At 38.6% G+C, this 15441-nt stretch overlaps 3 protein-coding genes across 8 annotated transcripts; 2 read left to right on the forward strand and 1 right to left on the reverse strand.

Moving 5' to 3' along the window:
• Positions 1-1640: 1640 nt before the first annotated feature.
• On the reverse strand, positions 1641-10150 carry LOC125774812 (AP-1 complex subunit sigma-2). 6 transcript variants are annotated; one of them, XR_007421121.1, is made up of 6 exons: positions 10018-10150; positions 9615-9793; positions 9425-9533; positions 9204-9341; positions 3450-4618; positions 1641-2622 (listed from the first exon to the last, which is right to left on the reverse strand). XR_007421121.1 is itself a non-coding variant. In XM_049445053.1 (5 exons), the coding sequence occupies exons 1-5, from the start codon at positions 10018-10020 to the stop codon at positions 2578-2580; spliced, it is 474 nt and encodes a 157-aa protein (XP_049301010.1). In that variant the 5' UTR covers positions 10021-10150; the 3' UTR covers positions 1641-2577. The 6 variants fall into 6 exon arrangements, 3 of the variants coding, with proteins under 3 accessions (XP_049301010.1, XP_049301011.1, XP_049301012.1); XR_007421122.1 differs by lacking the exon at positions 3450-4618 and adding an exon at positions 6736-7052; XR_007421123.1 differs by lacking the exon at positions 3450-4618 and adding an exon at positions 6718-7052.
• A 260-nt stretch (positions 10151-10410) lies between these two features.
• On the forward strand, positions 10411-12068 carry LOC125774793 (zinc finger protein 471-like). The gene is made up of 2 exons (XM_049445027.1): positions 10411-11043; positions 11109-12068. The coding sequence occupies exons 1-2, from the start codon at positions 10556-10558 to the stop codon at positions 12055-12057; spliced, it is 1437 nt and encodes a 478-aa protein (XP_049300984.1). The 5' UTR covers positions 10411-10555; the 3' UTR covers positions 12058-12068.
• A 1455-nt stretch (positions 12069-13523) lies between these two features.
• On the forward strand, positions 13524-15438 carry LOC125774790 (tubulin--tyrosine ligase-like protein 12). Its single transcript, XM_049445024.1, has one exon. It carries the CDS (start codon positions 13530-13532, stop codon positions 15381-15383), a length of 1854 nt encoding a protein of 617 aa, XP_049300981.1. The 5' UTR covers positions 13524-13529; the 3' UTR covers positions 15384-15438.
• The last annotated feature ends 3 nt before the right edge of the window (positions 15439-15441 follow it).

Genomic DNA, 15441 nt, shown 5'->3' on the forward strand with positions numbered 1-15441 from the left:
CTGAAAACCCGAAAATTTCCTAAGGGGTTAGCCTTGGTTTTTTTTGGGAAATTTAGCAAAATTTTAAAAATTGATTTATTTTGATGCGAATTGGTTGGAATAAGTTTCTTTTCACTCAAATAATGCTTTAAATAGAAGAAAGCATAAAAAATAAGAAAAAAATAAAAAACGTCTGAAAACCCGAAAATTTCCTAAGGGGTTAGCCTTGGTTTTTTTTGGGGAAATTTAGCAAAATTTTAAAAATTGATTTATTTTGATGCGAATTGGTTGGAATAAGTTTCTTTTCACTCAAATAATGCTTTAAATAGAAGAAAGCATAAAAAATAAGAAAAAAATAAAAAACGTCTGAAAACCCGAAAATTTCCTAAGGGGTTAGCCTTGGTTTTTTTTGGGGAAATTTAGCAAAATTTTAAAAATTGATTTATTTTGATGCGAATTGGTTGGAATGAGTTTCTTTTCACTCAAATAACGCTTTAAATAGAAGAAAGCATAAAAAATAAGAAAAAAATAAAAAAAATCAAAAAACTTGAAAATTTCTTAAGGGGTTAGCCTTGGTTTTTTTTGGGAAATTTAGCAAAATTTTAAAAATTGATTTATTTTGATGCGAATTGGTTGGAATGAGTTTCTTTTCACCCAAATAACGCTTTAAATAGAAGAAAGCATAAAAAATAAGAAAAAAATAAAAAACGTCTGAAAACCCGAAAATTTCCTAAGGGGTTAGCCTTGGTTTTTTTTGGGGAAATTTAGCAAAATTTTAAAAATTGATTTATTTTGATGCGAATTGGTTGGAATGAGTTTCTTTTCACTCAAATAACGCTTTAAATAGAAGAAAGCATAAAAAATAAGAAAAAAATAAAAAAAATCAAAAAACTTGAAAATTTCCTAAGGGGTTAGCCTTGGTTTTTTTTGGGGAAATTTAGCAAAATTTTAAAAATTGATTTATATTGATGCGAATTGGTTGGAATGAGTTTCTTTTCACTCAAATAACGCTTTCAATAAAAGAAAGCATAAAAAATAAGAAAAAAATAAAACCAATTCAAAAATCTTGAAAATTTCTTAAGGGGTTAGCCTTGGTTTTTTTTGGGAAATTTAGCAAAATTTTAAAAATTGATTTATTTTGATGCGAATTGGTTGCAATACGTTTCTTTTCACTCAAATAACGCTTTAAATAGAAGAAAGCATAAAAAATAAGAAAAAAATAAAAAAAAATCAAAAATCTTGAAAATTTCTTAAGGGGTTAGCCTTGGTTTTTTTTGGGAAATTTAGCAAAATTTTAAAAATTGATTTATTTTGATGCGAATTGGTTGGAATGAGTTTCTTTTCACTCAAATAACGCTTTAAATAGAAGAAAGCATAAAAAATAAGAAAAAAATAAAAAAAATCAAAAAACTTGAAAATTTCATAAGTTGTTCGCAAACGCAACTAGTACTAAGCATATAGCGATGGGGTCACATCCATTTCCCCAAGGTTTTCGTACTTCTACATACCTCTCGCCTGTAAAAAGTGCTGATATTGCCGCTCGGGTTTGCTTCCTTCGTCAAAATATGTGATATTTCAAGACTAATCGTTTGCGAATGTGTACAGCCATCGCTCATGTTCTCAATACACGCACTACAAAGCAATAAGCAGATAGGTCTGGATTTACTTTCTATACTAGCTTCTAATTTTATTAGAAATCGCATGTTCTTGTATTGATAAGTATATCAGGAATAAGATCTCACTATTACGTTAAACTAACATCTTTATCAACGACGAATATGTCTACACTATATAAATGCTACGTGTGTAATGTAGGTCGTTTATCTTCGATCGCCATCATTAATGCGTGATATTACGTTTATCTGTAGGCTTGATGCGCCTTTCTGCCCAGTTCCAATGATAAAACTGAGCACAACACAATAAACTATGACGGACCGGCTACATACATTGTGACGACAATGGTAATGGGAACCTGGGAACGAACACTTCCACCTGCTCTCTCTCTCCCTCTCTCTCTCTTTCTCTTTGCATATTATCCCAGCCCACTGCGAGGATAATGAATGCCGATGGAAATGTTGACGAATTATCTTACACATCTCTTAAGTACAGGATGAAATAGGGCAGCTACTCGAATCGGCAGCTACTCCATCGTCTGCATCCTTCTTCAACTCAGTTGCATCTCGAGAAAGCTCATTTGGGTAGCGCGCAGCATATTTATGGTGTCTGATGAAAGTTTCGTATCGTGTGAAATTTGACTTATAAAAAGCATTTTATGATGACGCTGGCATTGGACGAAATGGAACGTACGTTTAACTTCGAAACACCTTCGTTTACTTTAAATAAAAAATGATATGTTGAGAAGAAGTGTCGTCGGATTTTGTCGACGATAAAAAAAATATTTCCATTACCGAGTACGGACAAAGGAAATGTAATAGCCGAGCATTAAATTTCATAAATTCGCTAAAATTGAAAGAAGCACTACTGTAGTCCGAGTAGGAGGTACAATGTTGCCAAACAATACTATTACGTAAATCATAATTCGTTGCGAGCTTTGGCCAGCGAAAGGATACGTCTCGTTCCACCGACACCGGCCGCCGTCTATCCGAGCCCATGATCCTCGAAGAATCCTTGTGGCGTTTCGTCCTACGAAGAAGATACGAATGAATTAATGTCCTCGGCCAAAATTCGAACGTTATTGGTAAACAGTTGCCCAATTGTAAAAGTTCTACTGCGTTTTCCACCTATTTTACTTTAAGTTTCTGTTTGTTTGTTTTCTGTTACTTGCTCTAACGAAAGATTCATTTCGTTACGCGTCAATAGCTTTAAATCGAGTACGGAAAGAGAGCGAAAAGCAATGTAATAGAATAAACATTTGTAAAAACGAGAGCAAACGAATGGCGGTAACGTTAGTTGGTTAACATGAGAAAAAAAATTAAGGCAATAACGGAACGTGACAGAAGGAAAACAGTTTACATGTGAACGTTAGTTTGAAATGCAAATGAAAAACTAACGACAAATAGAACCAAAACTGTTCCAAAGTCCTGTGCTAGAAGTGCTATAGTTGTACTAAATGGTACCAAACATCAGTCACTAAGAGACTAAGTAAAATAAAAGCAAAACAAAGTTAAAGTGAATTTTAGGTGAACATTGTTTTTGAAAATAAAAAGCATATGTACCATTACAGTGCTATGGTTAAGCTGTTTTAATCTGCTTTCGATTGTTCTAATTTTTTAGTAGAACTAAGCAGTTGAGCACAAATGCATGTTAGTATGCATATGGATCTGCTTTAGTAAGTGACAATGAGGCGTGTTGCAAAGATCGAGTTCAGCAACACACATTATTAAGAAGTAACACAACACATTATTAAAGGAAGAAAAAAAAACATAAAACATTAAAACATGCACATGGGACACGATCAAAGACACACAACACAACATACAAAACAAACACATTACACAGGCGCTACGTACCTTGTCGGGTAGGGAAGGTGGTTGACTTTGGTTTCGTTTTGCTTTGTACCGAGAGAAGGTTGCGATTAGAGCGGAACTCGAAGGATGTTTTAAGAGGAAATTAGACATAACATTCGCGCTAACAAGGGGGATGTGAATGTTTTTTTTTTCTTCGCCTTACGACAACAATTGTATGTTATTGGTGAGTGAATGGAATATTAAAATTATGCAAAACAAACAACGACAAATGAAGTATCGTCGACGATCAAGTAATGTGTATACGTGTGTTTTAATTTCGGAAATAACGCCAGCACAATTGTTACACTGTACTCGCATGGCAAACATTGCAATAGAACAAACACGTTGTTTAACTTCTTAAACTATTGACGCATCCTAGGGGTTCGTTTGGAGGGTTTCAGTAAAATAAAATAAAAATACATTGTTTAATAAAAAAATAGAGAAAATAATAATTGTTTCAAATCAGCCGCATAAGCTTGGTGCATTTGCTATTTCCAAATTGAGTGCTTGATAAATCCACTAACCATGCTAATTTTGGGATCAAATGGAATACGACTGTGCTTAAAAACTGTTTGTACGTATGCTACGATTAGTTTTGTTATAAAATATATAAATACATACGATGAAGGATTTTGCAGAGAGATATTGTAAACTGCTGGATAAATAATAAAATCATCAAATGTGGGAATATAAAACAATGTACACGTCAATCCACCTATAATTAATTAGCGATTACCAAATTGTTGTTGAATAAAACAGCTTAATATTTTTCTATTGTGTCGCTTTGTATAGAGAGCTATCGGTAAGGGTAAAAGCTTAAATGTTTATTGTATCCAAGGTGTTTAAGGAATTCTTAACATCGGAACGTTGCATGCACTTCTTAATTAAAAAACAAAAAATACCCGCCAAAAAACACCAAGAGAACGCAAACACGCGTTGTAACCGATGGGATTTTCTACCACCTAGTACTGTTTTTTTTGTTTTATTAATCTATTATTACTGGCTTGTACAAGTACACAGTCGCGGGTCGTTTGACCAACTAAAAACCCTAGACTGTATAATGGAATAAGGAAGAATGATAGAAGAGAAACAAGAATGGGGATGTATCGCTGGATCAAGGCATTTGTTCAGAGCAGTCCAATATCTCTTAAGGCACCGTCCGCCGCTTCATCCTGGACAAAAGGGAAAATACAATATACAAGGGAGCTGTTGTTGGTCTGTTTTTTTTGTTTTTGTTTCGTTTGATAGTTAGGATGGAAATTTGGTAGCTTTTAGATATGGAAAGTTTTCTACTTTTATCGTGGGAAATTAATTATACCCATTTACAACTAAAAGAAACACTGTAAGGACCAGTAAAGTAAAATGTAATTGTGGATGATAATAATATAAGTGTACAATAGTTACTACTGCGTTATATGCGGTTGTCCCTCAAGTTTTGCATTATATTTACATAGCGAAGAGGTACAAGCGCTGCCGCCATCTTCAGTGCTGTTTTATGCTTCTTTTGCTGATTCCATAAGCCATTGTAACGAGCGGTTCGATGTGTGTGTTGGAAAGAACCAGCATCCAATTTATGTGTCTGTGTGTGCCATTGCCGAATTTGGGTCGGGTCGAGGAATACAGCTAAGTGGTTTAGTATCGGTACCGATACATGCTACATATTACATGCATATCTAACGAGGGTTGATAATTGAAAGTTTGTTAAGCTTTTATATATACACAGAAAAATAGGAAGAACATCCAAACCTTTGGACCGTTGTGTCTTGTGTAGCGAGAGGTTTTTGTTTGTACACAATTTATTCCAACAAAAAAAGAACTAAAAACACATGCATTTCCAATCATATATCTACATTAGCATAAAAATACATTTTCAAAACGATCATAATTAGTTTTAATCATGCAAAATCAATATATTAATTTAAAAAATGCTTCCAGAGGCTAATGCGGCTTATGAGTATAATCAAAATTTCTTCTTATTTTTTCAACATAAAATTAAACACAACTACAACAAGTATTGATAAAAATACATTCAGAAAAACGATCAAAATCTGCATAGAAAAATGAACGGGACATTTTTTGTCAACAACAGCGAAGAGCAGAGGAAAAAAGGAAACATCTCCATTTTGCGAAAGTGTGGAAAAGATTTTTAGTGTAATGTACAGAGAATCAGCGCAACAGGAACAGGAGAAGAAGAAAATGGAAAGGTAAACAATAAAAAAGATAGAAAGTTGTGTGTTGGGTGTATATTTTGGGTACTTTTCTTTTGGAACATATCCTACGTAAAGAGTAAAGTTTTGTTACATGTGTTTAATGTATGTCGTATGGGGTTGTTTTTGTTTTTTTAGTTTGTATTGTATTCGATGTTATATCCTTCAATTGTTTCGTATTTTATTATGTTTCTGTAACTGATTCTGTGATGGCGAATGCAGCAATTATGATTTCCTAACGAAATTATCGTAATATATTTTTTGTCAATTCTATCACTATTTGGCGAAAAAGTTAATATGGGAAAATGAATTTAGTTTAACAAATAAATTTGCTATTTTACCCTTTTTATATGTTTTTTTTAAGATTTCGTTCAATGTTACTAATGCTATTGAATGCATGATATATAAACCATTGCCAGACTCTTCTGTGCGATCGTTTTCGGGAACGAACTTAAGCACGAAAACTCGAAAAAGAAATCCTCTCACTTGCAAACAAGACAAGATCGAGATATGAAGAAAGTGTCTTAGTTTATGTTTTGCGTGGTAGTGTCTTGTTCGGCAAACACGTATGGTACGATCGGGAAGACAGCAAAAGACGGTAGGCGGGTTTGAATTTAGTACAATAGGAAATAATCTTCATCATCTAAGACCTGTAACAGAAGTTTCGTGAGTTTAGTGGTGTGAAAATAATGTCATGAAGTGGCCAAACCAAACAACTTAAGGGATAGAGGGTGGTTCCATTCAAGGATGATAATGTATAATGGTAGAATCATAATGTAATGATGCGCTGCATCCAAGCACCTGAGACCACATATCCCGTTTTCTCAGTCGTATTTTGTACAAAAGCAATGCAACTTTTTGTTTGTCTATTGCATCTTCTTTGCGGTATGCACTAGAGTTCGAAGGAGCGGATCGATAAAAGTTAAAATTGAACCATAAAAAACTGTCCTAAAAACAAAGCAGAACGACCAAACATGATCAAAAGACGATATGAAAGATTAAGAATGATTTAACAGTAACAAGAAGAAAAGATTTAAATGTATATAACATGTTGAGAAACGCACATTTGAAACAATCCTAACCATTGCATATTTACAGCATTGATGAGCGTGAAGATGCGCGCGCCTTTGTTTTAGCCCGGTTCTGTCGATTGTTTTACTGTATTGCCTTCTGTTAAGAGAGCCAAAAACAGAAGCACGGAGCCACAATTATAAGCCACACTATTGCTTGATTTTCAGTAGAAAGAAAATCTATTTTCCTGCTTGAGTTGAACCATTAAAGCATAATGCAATAGCAGAGTAGTAATTGGAACGTTTAAGCAAAAGTAGCTTGTACAGCATTAATGTTTGCTTATGCTAGGTTTTCATTCATTCGCACATTAGCATTCCAGTTCCTTTTGCTGCATCGATCAGGTTCGTTGGTGTGCGGGAAGGAAACGCAAGAAGAAAAAAGAAACACGAAAATATGGATAAATAGAAACAATTTGCAACCACATTTGGACGCATTGAAATAGAGAGAGAAAAAATGCGTGAATGTGTTTGTGAAGAATTTCAAAAAATATACTAACGTACAAACGAGGCTTTGTTATGCTTAAGCGTAAAGCACCAAATTGATGCATTCTAGCGAAAAAGAATACGTTCATAAAATGGATGCAAAATAGAAAGCAGCTTAAATACAACTACGGTAGCCTTGAAGCATCATTCACAGGAATGAACCGTATGGGAAAGAAATATTCTAGATCAATACTACCTACAGTGGAGAATGAGGCCAAATTATCAGTTAAGGGTTTCGTTTAAATCCTATAAATTTTATGACGGCATTTACGATATCAACCATCAACGTCGATCAATTGCGTCGTGTTTTGTATTTTCAAACCAGTCACATTATGCCATGTAGGTAGGGGTGCGGTGTTGCAGTTATCGTTCACAACAGTTTCCAATTTGCATTTTTATAACAAAACAGTACAAATTCGTAGAATAAAATCGTGAAAGAAAAAAGAGAAAAAGAGAGAAAAGAGAAAGAATTGAAGGATAAAGAGCTAAAGAATGAAGACGTATTGTTTTTTAACACAGTACCACAATTGTGCTTAAAATTGTATTAGAAAGCGTCAAAAGCTGAAACACACTGACTGAAAGTGTTTGCAATCAAGCAGTTAGATAATCCAGATTATCGTGTTTTATGATTTGAATCAGATGTTATTTTTTTCAATTTAAATTTACAAGTGATCCATGGCACAATCGAAAGAGTTCATGCATGTTTCTTCGTTTTTTGATAAACAATAACAAACTTTATAAAGTGTAGAAATAAAATTTCAGTGAACTAATTTTGTAAATATAACAAATAAATTCATATTTCAAATATTGATCTTGATAAAAAGGACAGTAAAACAGTACACACATATAGGGAGAAAAAGAGAGGACGGACAAGTTTTCTAGCCAAACTAAAGTAACTACGAACAGAGACTAAGCTACCCACCCAATAACGGTATTAGTAATGCATTCGCTTACATGCTGTTTTTCTGTTTTTTGTGATCTTTTCTAGACCAACGACATGAGGCAAGACACTACGACACTAGCATACGAGATAAACGGACGGACTAAGACAGTAAGAATGTAAGAGGATTTTCTTTTCTGCAGTTTTACAGTTAACAGAGCACATTCCAGTACGATCTAACAGATGTTAAATATTTGGATGCTGTTATTGTGGATATACTTAACGCTAACGCTTAATTTAATGTAATCACTACACTTTTCATGCCTTCCATAAACGGGGGAGGGTTCACTATATAGACATTAAAAAGTTCTTATATTTTAAATCGGTTGGTATAATATTGAGTGATCTATCCGCATATACTAACATTACACCAACCCTATTACAAAAGTATGTGAGAGTGTCTTTGTGTACACCCTATCCATCACGGCAAGCTAATAGACTCCAACAAAATTAAGGAATATTCAAGTAAATAAAGTCAATACAAAAATAAACATGACAATAAAACAAACAAAACAAAATTGGGCAATTTTTGGCTTCAGGCAAGAAAGATAATTTGGTTGTGAAATGTTTTCGAACACAACATAAACGCAAACATAAGTCATCCTACTAATTATGCTATAAAATTGATTTAGAAAAATAATGATACTAAACAATAACAAACACAAGGACAATACTAACTAAAAGCACGCAGATCAACAATAACTTTAACAAGTAAACGCTGCTCAACCTAACCGACACACTTATGTGGGATGAATATTTTAAAGAAATGGCATGAGTCGGCAGGAATAGCAGATGCAATAAACGTAAAGCGTATTTAACGCAACGGCAGCAACGTAGTTACACATTGCGTACCATGAGCGATGAGCGATGGTAGGAGCGAGCCGATATAGCGTGTAGTTGGATGAAATTGTAATATTTTTTTTTCTAAAACAAAGTTAAGGCATCGGTTCGGTTTGTGTCAGTGGTTTTGCAGTAGCTTCTCGATTTGATGACCTCGTTTAAGGGTTTCTCGCTTACTGTGAGCTTATATATCGTAAGAATCATCGGGTGTACTGACCTCTTGTAGCACATCTTGAGCCGCTATTGCCTTGAGGACATTCTTTTTGGACGTTTCCTGTATTTCACCTCCCACCAGCAGCTCGTCCAGTATGAAATAGGCCTTCTCGAAGTTGAAAATGATGTCCAGCTCACAGACCTAAAAAGGTGGTCCGATAACCGATAGAGAACATATAGTTTGGTCCAATGTGAACTGCCCAGAATTGTGCATCGTATACTTACACTACCGAAGTACTTGTCCAACAGTTCCACGTATCTGTGTATTACTTCCAGTGTTAACAGCTCATTATCGTTTTGTTCGATAGCGCAACAAAAGTACAAGCTGGCATATCTATGGTGTGGAAATAATTTACGGTTCCATTTAGTGGTTCGCTTATGGACGCGGTTCTCCAATCTTGTGCGAATGTTTTACCTTTTGTAAACGATGGTGCAGTCTTTCCACTCCAAGAAGGAACACATTTTCGGCTTTCGGGAGAGGATTGTTGTGATCAGTTCGCGAGTGATCTTCTTCTTCACTTTATCCGAGTGTGCGACGTACCATTTCTGTAGCCTAAGTTTGCCTTGTCGGCTGAACAGAAGCATAAACTGCAGCTGCAAGTAGAACCGAGGTCGGTGGCTATTAGCTTTGATAACACTTTTGCTACGATTTGCTTCACTGTTTGCACGACATTTCCACATATCAACTGATGACGTCATAGAACCGGACGAATCGAGGGTTTGGAGTGCCATATACGTACGGTTCGGTACGGCAAAAGTGTATGTTGCAACTGTAAATTATTCTTGCTAGTGAGTAGCAGATCCTGAAATAAACCTACCATTACGTTCTACACTAAAGAGATCACAATTTTCGCTTAAAACATGTAACAATATGCACCTGAAGTGGAACGAGAAAAATATTATGTGCTGTTGTCAAAGCACTGACAGCTCTGGGAAAACTTGGCATCAGGGTTGGCGAAGTAAACATACAAATTAACATAAAATAACTTTCTGTTCAGGCCATTTCTCCGATTCGGAAAAAAGAACATCTTGAAACTTCTGAAACAAAAAACTCGTGTTATTTCACGAATGACGAAATATTACTTTCTTGCATATTTATATTCAGAAGAAAAGTCTAGGAAAAGATACGCAACATCAAGTATTCAGCAATACCATCCTAAACATGAAGCGTCGTTGACAGCGAAAAAAAACACAACTCCAAGTTGTTGAAATGTGAAAAAAAGAAAAAGGAAAACAAATTGTGTTGTAGACGACAATGAAGCAAATGTGGAACGAAAAATGTGAAAATACAACGCGAAACTCATAATTTGCACACGCAGCACGGTACATTTCGCACAGGTAAACATACGCAGTGCCATGGATACGGCACGGAGAAATGCGTCCAGCACGGCCACTGCGGCTCGTGATTCCAGGGTGGCCCTTATCGATTTCAAGAAGATTTGTCGCATCTGTGGAAAATCGGATGAAACGCTTACCTCGGTGCATTCGCGCTACCAAAATGATCTGCGGGGCAAGATTGTAAAGTATCTGAACGTTGATATCGAAGAAAATGGTACATTGCCGACGAAAATTTGCTTCTGCTGCAAAGATATCATCACCAAGTGGCATGATCTGTACGAGAAGTGTCGTGTGATGGAAAAACGGTTCGATACGATACTGAAATCCTGCGAAGAGCAACTACAAACGGAACTGCATTCAAATGGTACGCGGGAAGAACAGAACGACAAAAATGGCTGTTCATCTTCGAAGGAAGACGTTGAATGTGGGGAAAGATTGGACAGTGCAGCTAATGCAGCAGCACAGGAATCAGTACCTACTACACCCGAGCAGGAATCTCAGAAAAGGTAAACAGTTAACATTTCCTCGCATTACCAACCGTAGCCTAATTCGCGTTTTCCATTACTTTCAGTCAAAAAACTTCACCTAAATGCAGAACAATTACATGCACGTTTTGCCGTACGGATGGATCCGCTAATGGTAACATACGATATGAGTCTCAAACGGCACTAGTGGATCACATGAAGGATCAACATTGGGAGCAGATCTTTCATTGCGAGCAATGCGACAACTATCTCGATCGTGCCATTCTTATTGAGCACATGACAATGCATGCATTAAGCTTACTGCAACCCCCACCCGCTACCGAAGGAACGGAACAAGAGCCGGATAGTTTGGCTTCCGGTTCAGGCATGGGTGAAGATGAACCAGAAGGTGAAATGGAAGAGGCTGAGGGTAGCCAACAAACGACAGAACTAAAATCTGGCGAAGGTAGCACGAATAAGGAAAACGACGAGAAAGATCTGGCGGCCGCAGCTCCAGAAACGATGAAAGCCGTAGAGGGACGCAAACTGTACTGCAACATCTGTGAAAAGACGCTCGGCAATCGGAGCGCTTACTCGTACCACGTGAATCAGGTGCATTTGAACATAAAAAAGTTCGATTGCACATTTTGCGAGAAAAAGTTTGGCAATCGGCGCTTGTTGAACAATCACATCGCTAATCTGCACTCGCGGGAACGTAACTTCGGCTGTACCGTGTGTGACAAGCGCTTCAAAACGAACGTCGCCCTCTATAATCACATGCGGGTGCATGACGATAAGCTACAGTTTAGCTGCCGGTTTTGTGACAAAAAGTTCCGTTTCCGGAACCACCTCGTAAGCCACGAGCTGGTCCACTTGGACGAGCGAAACTACTCCTGCAGCCAGTGTGACAAGAAGTTCAACACGAACGAGTGTCTGCAAAAGCACAAGCTGACGCACGTTACGACGGAACCGTACCAATGTCCGCTGTGTGGATTCAGCACGAAACAGAAGCGCTATCTAGTTCTGCATGCAAAGCGCATCCACATGGTACGGTAAAGTGGCGGGCGGGCCAAATCTGAAGCGGCTTGAGCGGAGCGAAACGACGATACTCAGACTTGTTCGTATTCATACTCTTTATTCCGATGGTAAGTAATAAGTAAAATGGTAATTATTTCAGTTTAGGCCAAATTGAGAGGCAACAAGCAAGCTTAGCTCTACTATGGACGGTGGCGGGTATATGAAACCTAGCACTGTGGACAGAAAAGACAGCAGAAGTAGAAACGAAGAGATGAGATGATCAGAACAATGAGCACACTGCGCCCATGTTCCGACTGATCATCGAAAACGATAAACACATTCTCTAAGCTACCGGTGTACCTGAAAACAAAGAAAGAAGGAAAAAAACAGAACATTAGTATGTAGTATTTGAAATTGTCGTCATTTTAGTGCAAAACGAAATTAGGAAACGATTGATTGCATGCACATGATCATGAATCATCAACAATAAGACAGCAACAAGGAACTAAACTAAACCTAACACATGTCGTAGTAAACAACAAAAAAACAACTGCTAAACAAAATCTACTTCAACTCGAACAAATTATCTAGCGTATGCATACATCATGGTAATATCTGTATATTTAGTATGTCGTGTTGCCAGCCGTTGCGTAGAAACGTGTAAGAAGCAGCAGCAGCTACAGGCTCTTTTTATACTAACGCCATTATTTAACGTTCAAGCGGGAAAAGCAGTCTGCCTTCCGTACGTTGTTCATTTTTGTGTAATGTTAAGTGTTTTAGTTTTACCTGTTAGGTTATGCGTAGCTACGTTAATGTAAAGCCAGCAAAACAACAGCCCCACTATCGATGATCGTGTGACTGTTATTCGCGAACTGGTAGAATGTGCCACACATTGAACACGATTCTTTGTTTTGTTTTTAATGTACTGAACTTGTTTCTTTCGACTGAAAGCCAATCTTATCGCCAGTATTTATTCCAGGCCCGATATCGAGCGAGAAATTTGTTTAGCGTTTGTAAGGTTTTTTTTGGCAGTATTTATTAACTTATTTATTTATTTGTGTCACCTCTATGCGTAGTGAATCGTTACTGTTAATCTGTAAGAATGCGTATTTATTAATCGGAGCCAATAAATTAAGTAGAACGTGCTAAGTTATTCTCTGTCGTAGCGCAATAGCAAGAGAACATCTAGCATTTGTCACTGAAAGGATCCGAAATACAATTAGCAAAGTGTATGAACAAAATTTCAAATCCCTTCAAATTGCAGTGCACAAATGCATAAACAAAATTAGTATGATTGACGAACATGACGAAATAGACCCATAGTGCAGAACCGTGCATTCGTACCCATCTCTCGTCATAGTGATGTAGCAACCTTGTGTACGGTTGTCAAAATATCACCGGTTTGTTTACATCGTTGCTGCCAATCGAATTGCACGTTGCCGGAATCCGGGTTGATTACAACTGTCGGTCGAAAGCACTAGAACTCAACTGTTTTTTGCACTGCCGTCCAGATGGATTACGAAGCATTTCAAGCGGCTCACAAACCTCAACTTCAATCGTCTGGCGTGCCGGAACATTTATGGCCGGAGCTGTACCGTAAGCTATCCGACCAAGTGTTTGATGCGGGACTGTCCTTCTCCCTGCTGGCGTTAGACTACGGAGATGAACCTAGGGCACCAGAGGATCCCGTGTGGACGCTGCAGGTATCGAAGGAAGGAGGGCTAAAAGCGAACGATACGACCGAAATCTATCTGATCGATCATGCGTGGACATTTCGCACGGACAATGCACGCCAGTTGCTGAACGCTCATCCGGAGCTGGTGAGCCGTTTGGCTGTTATGATGGGGCTGCAGCAGGACGATGATGTACCGGCGAATGCGTACATCCCGCGCATCCTGCAGGACATGTGGCGCTGGTGCAATACGTACTCGCTGAACGCGGATGGACTGTCGGTGGAAAACCGGATGCCGATTTGGTACGTAATGGATGAGGTGGGCAGTGCGATACTGCACGGCGATTCACCCAACTGTCGGGTCGTACCGTTCATGCACATCCCCGAAGGTGTAACGTACAGTTTGCTCTTCCCAACGGAGGACATCGACGAAGGTGAAAATTTGTATCGCGATTTCGTGGAAAGTGTGCCGACGGGTTCGAAAGAACGGGACGCACTCTTACTTCCTTGGCGCTACGATTCGTTCGTGAAGGAAGATTTCTCGCAATCAGAACCGGCGCAAGATTACTTTTTGGTGGGACATATCGAAGAGTCCCTCCCGGATCCGGACGTCGCACCACCTTTGATTGATGGAAACCGGCCACTGAAGGTGTACTCGCAGTATGATCTTGTCAATCAATACCTCACGGACGCGTCGTACGAAATTGTAACCGATCCGGCCGACGCAGACATTCTCTGGATGACGAGCCACTTCAAGGAGTTCCGAGAGCTAAGCGAAAGCAATCCAAATCAATTCGTGAACCAGTTCCCGTTCGAGAACGTAATGACGATCAAGGATCTGCTGAGTATCGTTTGCCGTAGAATGGCCAAGGAATTGCCTCCATCTGTGGGTGAAGAAGCATCACTAGCGCCCAATCCACGATGGCTTCCGATAACGTACAATTTAAAGACGGAGCTGGTCCCGTTCGTAAGTTACTTCCAGAATCGAGCACAACGCGGCATGGACAACCATTGGATTGTAAAGCCATGGAATTTGGCCCGTACGCTCGATACGCACATTACGGACAATCTTGGGCAGATTATGCGGCTGCAGCAAACGGGACCGAAGATAGCTCAGAAATACATCGAACATCCGGTGCTGTTCGAACGGGCGGAACTCGAAGCAAGCGTTAAGTTTGATGTACGCTACGTGCTGCTGCTGAAAAGCGTCGACGAGCTGTGCGCCTACGTGTACACGAACTTCTTCCTGCGCTTCGCCAACAAACCCTTCCAGCTGGACGATTTCGATGACTACGAGAAACACTTTACCGTCATGAACTATGGTCAGTATCAGTTGCGCCACATGAAGTGTGACGAGTTCGTGCGCTGCTGGCAGACGCAGTTCCCGAAACATCCCTGGGACCAGATCGAAACGGACATCTGCGAAATGTTGAAAGAGATGTTGCAAGGAGCTACACGATTAGGTCCGCCGAGTGGCATTGGCTCCAGCGCTCAATCACGTGCCCTTTATGCAGTGGATTTGATGCTCGAGTGGACGGAGGCAGGCACCAGAATACAGCCGAAGCTGCTGGAGGTGAACTTTACTCCCGATTGCCAACGGGCTTGCGAATACTATCCGGAGTTTTACAACGATGTGTTCAATTTGCTGTTTCTGGATCAGGAAAATTTGGACGTCTTCCGGCGCATCGTATAGGACGATAGAAATGGAATAAAGTTGCACTGGCGGGGTGTGTGCATTGTATATTGGAGTC

Source organism: Anopheles funestus, chromosome 2RL (assembly GCF_943734845.2).
Source record: "Anopheles funestus chromosome 2RL, idAnoFuneDA-416_04, whole genome shotgun sequence".
NCBI classification, from domain to species: Eukaryota; Metazoa; Arthropoda; class Insecta; order Diptera; family Culicidae; genus Anopheles; species Anopheles funestus.